General features: G+C 41.4%; 1 protein-coding gene across 7 annotated transcripts in view; it reads left to right on the forward strand.

Annotated features, from left to right (window-relative positions):
* The window catches only part of LOC147035493 (uncharacterized), a 61670-nt gene extending 56946 nt beyond the window's left edge, over positions 1 to 4724 (forward strand). For 5 of the 7 annotated variants that reach the window (XM_085849403.1, XM_085850189.1, XM_085851602.1 and 2 more), the window contains 2 exons: positions 466 to 586; positions 3579 to 4724. In XM_085849403.1, the coding sequence (XP_085705529.1) occupies positions 466 to 586; positions 3579 to 4432 (975 nt within the window). In that variant the 3' untranslated portion in view covers positions 4433 to 4724. The remainder of the gene's footprint in view (positions 1 to 465; positions 587 to 3578) is intronic. The other 2 variants (XM_085853236.1, XM_085853979.1) reach the window with 1 other exon arrangement.
* The last annotated feature ends 1276 nt before the right edge of the window (positions 4725 to 6000 follow it).

The following is a 6000-nucleotide window of genomic DNA, read 5'->3' on the forward strand; positions in this document are numbered from 1 at the left end:
AGATGGAAGATGACCTTGACCAAATAAGAGGGTGAATAGAACAGAGAGAGGGTAACATGTCGTCACACACGTGTCGCTGCGATAAGCTTCCTATACACCCCAGCAGTGTTTATGGTCACTGCTAACTGAGGTTACAAATCACTTGTGCTAAAATTTACGAAGAGATTACAAATTCACAAGTAACCCTAAAGTCATTTTTGTAACAATATCAAGCTGTTGACACTGAAGAGCCAATATTCAAAACAAAGGTAGAGCATCAATCAAAACAAAGTAGAAATGTTTTATTTTCAGGATTTTAATGCGATTATTGTACAATTGTAATCGGACCATAACACCATTACATTGGACAATCGCAGTAAATCGACATAGCCCACCTAACTTTAATGGTGAGATGCCTATGTCAAAAGAACAATGGCGAAAATATACCGAAGTTACTAATTCATTAAATTCCTTGGACATTCCCAGGTCATCCTTGGATTCAAGAGCATGGAGCAGTCCTGCAAGAGAAGATTAATGATGGTTACAATTGTACTTCTTGCTATAACTACTGGGCCTTCGCTTGGTTCACCAGCAGTGCATAACCCTGGTAATGTATCCTTCTTTCACATTCTCAGAAGCAACATGTGTCGAGCTTTAATCGGGATTACTTTTTCTTGATCCAACCCTTATATCAAGCTGCCTTACCTTTCTCAAACTGTGGTTCATTTTAAACTCTCATGGGGCCATGTACATCATATTCTGGTGGTGGTGGTGAAAGTCCATCCTCTTGGCAGAGCATCACACTCACGCACGACCAGTGAACGTTTTTGCAGATAAGAACCAATCCTGGACAGGTTGCCACTCCGTCGTGGCCGGACTCGTACCCACATCAGTAAGGGCAATGCAACAAGGCTTGACCCACTCAACCACCCACCTGTTCTACAAAAAACCAGTACAAATGTGAAATGACTGGATTTCAAAATGCCTTTCTCCCACTCATGTATGCCACATTCATCTCAATTCCCTCCCATCCACTTACTTCTATTTGCTCTCAAATTATTTATCTTCCCTATCTCAGTTATTTTTCTAACCCCACCCACTCTCTTCCTTCCTCCTGTTGCATCCTGGGTCAATTCTATATTCTAGCTCTTCCACGAACCTTGACACTTTATTTATTTTTTTTAAAGCAATGTATGGTTAACTTAATAGTGTTGGGGCAGTTGTGAAGCAGAAGACAAAGTAAGAGCAGAAGTAGATGCTAAGAAACGCCTATTTGGTGTCTCCTTGCAAAGCGTGCTGGCTTAGACAGATTACATCAGCACCGAGGGGGCAACACTTCCAACCGCACGATAAACAGCCTGACATGAGCTCTGAAGCCTTGTAGAAAGAGCACTAGCCACACAAAGGGTTGTTCCCCACTGAACCTGACATTGTGATAAATGGCAACCCTCCAAGAGCATCCTTATTTCGAAGGGAGCATTCTCCAGTGCATTAAACAACTGTGATGCGATCTCAAAGAAGCAAGTTCACCGCCTCTTGCCTTATCTGCATCCGCTGTCTCTCAACATCATGTCACTCTTCCCGTCTGCTTCACGTATTTTATAAGCCATGTGCATTATCTTTCAAAGGCCAATCATAGGGCTTCCAATGTCTCCAAGGCCATAACTTGTCGCACATGTAATAAAATAATCGTACAAGTAATCTATTCTTCGGCTCATAACAATAATTATGGTACATCATCAACAGTCCAATCCGTCAACGTGAAACATCACAACAAAATAGACATTCTAATTTTCGTAACAATCTTTTGGGTTGATATCCAATTGTTTTTGTACCAGGGCTATTCTTTATTCTGCATGCAAGTAAAATAATTCTTGACCCTCCCCACCTCACCAGATGCTCCATTATTCCCTTTAATAACTTCTCTCCTTGGTCAACTCTCCTTCCTCGTCCTCACACTCACCTCACCTTCGTTCTCTCTTCAATTATCATTGCATAAGAAGGAAACCTGAGATCAAATGAATGGCCACAAAGTGTATTCTTACAATCGCACAAAGCGTCTTCAGCAAGTCTGTTGTGCTGGCCATTTTGGAAATGGAGATTATATAACTTGGGATTTTGCCTTTATTTTGGCCCACTGGACAGTGGATACTCTAGGCCAAGGGGAAGGAGCGAAGTTTGCACTATCAATTTGCTCAGCCGCTTTGTTTGCTTCACTGAGGAGAGAGGAAATATCAGGATGTAGGATTTAATGGGGGGGGGGGGTCGCCCTTACACTGTCACTGCGAGGAGGAAGAAAGGGTTGTGGAGTTCAGCGGGTACGAGAGGGAGAAGAGAAGCACCGTTCGGTGCAGGTGGGACCTCTGAATATAAAAGAGCAATGGAGAATGTGACATGAGACTCACTCTGTCTTCTAGTTGTGATCAGCCCTTGCAATGAACTGCCATCCTTGTGATCTACCTCAATGTGGGAGCATTCCTTCTTGACATGGGACCTGGGTCCAAGTGCAAGGGTCTTTCTGAATGAAAATCTTCTTTGTGCCTGGCTTAGTCACATTTTATTGAATGTTTCATCACTGACTGCAATCTACATTATCTCTTCTTGTGTATGGCAGCTTGGCTGCCGGGTATCTATCATTTCTTGGAAGTGCGGCTATGCCGCTGATGCTGTGCCCCTCTACCAGTACACCGGTACTCATTTCGCCGACCTCAGAAGGATGGCAGGCTGAGTCAACCCTACCTGATGTTAACTCAGCGGCAAATGGGGATCGAACTCAGGACCCTCAGATCCCAAGCCAGCCACCCTAACCACCAAGCCAACACCAGGCTTGAGACAGTATAATAAATGGGTTTATTTTTGCAGTCTTGCAATAACACTGACTTGTGAACCGTGTGCATCCATTCATTTGAGAGGCCGAATAGTATAATATAAAATTGCTGATCCAACTGTGGGTTGAGTAAACCGCTTGGTTTATTCCTTGTGATTCGGTGTAGTGAAAGGTCCTCATGACTTCAGGCAATAACACGAGATAGCCGAGAAGGACAATTGGACTTAGGGCTCCATGTGGTGCCAGGTTGCCGTGACAAAATACACCTAACCCGTGACTTAGTACGGTCACATAACAAAGATATCTTAGTATTACCATTTTAAAATCGGGTTCCTAGCCTGCTGCAAAACGTCTGGAAGACTCTGCTGGATTTTGCTTTTAATCAAACACCTGCAGCACAGTAATTGCACTCATCACTATTGTGAGGATGTTGCTTGAAGTGGATGGATTGTCTAACAGTGTCATTGTTGTATGTTTCTACAACCAAACAGATCTGCTCTGTACCTGCATACAACACAGTCCAGTGTCTGAAAAAGGTCGCCCTGAGACAAATATCCCAGCGAAACTCTGCATTGTTCAATGCTCTGTCTTGTTTTGATATTTACCTGTATACATACAACTCACTGGTAATGCGTAATTATTGTACAACTCGGGGGTAGGGGAGTGGTGGGGGTGGAAGACAGAAGTATGATTGAAAAATAAAACACATTGTTGCTTGTGACAAGTTAAATTGACTCACTATCAAGACACTGAATCCATGTTTGCTTTTCAGAACATATGATTACAAGCCTTTACAAAACTCAAAACCATTACTTTGACAACACAGACAAGCCAGAGTTTACAAACCCCGACTGGATGGCGGACATTTTGGATGAAAAGTCGATTACTGAGATCTCCTTGCCCGGAACACACGATACGATGGCCCTGTACGGTGGAATTGTTGTCCAATGCCAGTCTTGGACTCTTCAGTTACATCTCGAGGCCGGGGTACGGTTTTTGGACATTCGGGCACGCCATTATTACAACGAGCTTCCAATACACCATGGAGTTTGTTACCAACATGCAACCTTCCATGACGTCGTCAACGTGACAATGGCGTTTTTGGAGAATCACCCAAAGGAGGTGCTGCTTATGAGATTGAAAGAGGAGTACAAACCAAAAGGAAACACAGAAACGATGTACCAAACTGTAGTTCGATACCTGAAAGAGTTTGGTGATTGGAACCGAGTGTGGAAGAATCACTACATCCCCAGCATTGGAGAGGCTCGAGGGAAACTCGTCATCCTTCAGGACTTCGACGGTGAACTGCTTGGGATCAGATATGGAGCAGACAATATGTCTATATCTGATGATTACAAAATCCCTACTATTTCTAAAATCTCCCTTAAATGGGATGGTGTCAAAAAGCACTTCAAAGATGCTATTGTTGGAGACAAGAAAAATATGTACTTGACCTACACATCAGGAGTAGGGGTTCTGGCATTTCCAAAACAGGTGGCAGAACACATGAACTTCAAACTTTTTCATTTTTTGAACCACAGAAGCACCCAAAGGCAACGTCTGGGTACGATCATCATGGATTTTCCTGCTGCGTGGTTGATCAAAATGATCATAGATTTGAACTGATTTTGTTACTTATTCACAATTCTTGTATCGGTGTGAAATGCTGATTACATAATTTATACAATGATTCCAATTGTTACCAAGGTTAATTCCATGATTAATGTGATTTTTTTTTTCTTCCTTTCTGGAACTTTTGTTTGCGTAATCATAAATTGAGTTCAGATTTTGCTTCTCTTGAAAGGTATACAAATGTTCCAGGCTTTGTGCGTTTCATACATGTTGTTGTTCAATGTTTATCTTGCACAATATTTAATAACAAATAAAGGTTGCCTATTAAAGGCAATAACAATACCAACCACTATAAAACAAAAATAGGACTGCACATGCTAAAGCTCACCTGAATCAGGAGTAACAGTCACCCAAACTCCCCACAGACCCTCTTAGATCTGTTTTTTCTTTTTTGTTCAATGCCGTGAACAAACTTTGTTCCATCAAGGATGATGAAGGTTTTGGCCAAGTTTCATCAAAATCGTGTGTTTGGTTCAAGCAATAATGACTAAAGTGTTTATGGACTCACTGACTCACTCACTCACCTACAGACACTATTCTGTCACAGAAGATCACCAGACTAAAGTCCAGGTTAACTGATGATAATAATAATAATTAAAACTGGTAAACCAGTAATCCCGGGCTTCAAGGCGTGCCTCCATTTTAACAAATTTCAACACCATCACCCTGTCACATGATATGGGTTTTCCGAGTTAGAAAGTTAGTTCAAGTCTGCAATGTGGCCCAGCTACGGGGTCCCTCAAGTTATATCGATGAAGGATTGAAAAGCCCATAGCAATACATGATAGAGAAAGAAACTTCACGTTGGACAAATCGAGGCTGGACAAATTTTCAAGTCCTCAAAAAAGTCCAATAACTCCACATTTGCATATTAATGTAAATGGCGAACTTGTAGAACGTTAAAATATCTTCCAGAAGTTGTGGTCACTTTTTGTCTATCTTCTTTGGTTTTCATTTTACGACATGTCAAAAATGGGTGATTCTAAACTTTGGGGGGCTCTGGGGCCTCACTGGGGTAAAATACAGACATAGCGTAAACATATTTGGAGTCCCCTCTTCAAGGCCTATCAGAATCTGTCATTAAATTTTTTCAACTCTCATTTGCATATTTGGCATATTTAATGAGGCGAATCGGCATCATTTTAATCATATAAATTATGCAACGATTTCGACGAAATTAACAACTTAACATTGCAATGGAACCTCGCAAATGTGTGCAAAAGTTTAAGGCTGTCGTATTATCCCTTCTGGAGAAGAAGATGTTTTTAGGTTTTGCAGAAAATCCAATATGGCCGCCATACCACGTGACCTACGTCATCAAAATTTTCAAAGTATAAACTTCAGGTGGAGAGTAATTCAATGGATAAGTTTCATTGAATTTCATCCAAGCGTTGTTTTTATTTTATGACATTTCAAAAATGGGCCATTTTCAACTTTGGGGGGCACTGGGGGCTCACTGGGGGCAAATACAGACATCGTATAAATATATTGGGAGTCCCCTGTTTATGTGTAATCTAAATTTGTCATTAAATTTTTTCAACTCTCATTTGCATATTTTGCAT

The sequence above is a fragment of the Eptatretus burgeri genome, chromosome 1 (genome assembly GCF_056783735.1).
Source record: "Eptatretus burgeri isolate ZD-2024b chromosome 1, Ebu_testis_v1, whole genome shotgun sequence".
Classification (NCBI taxonomy): Eukaryota; Metazoa; Chordata; class Myxini; order Myxiniformes; family Myxinidae; genus Eptatretus; species Eptatretus burgeri.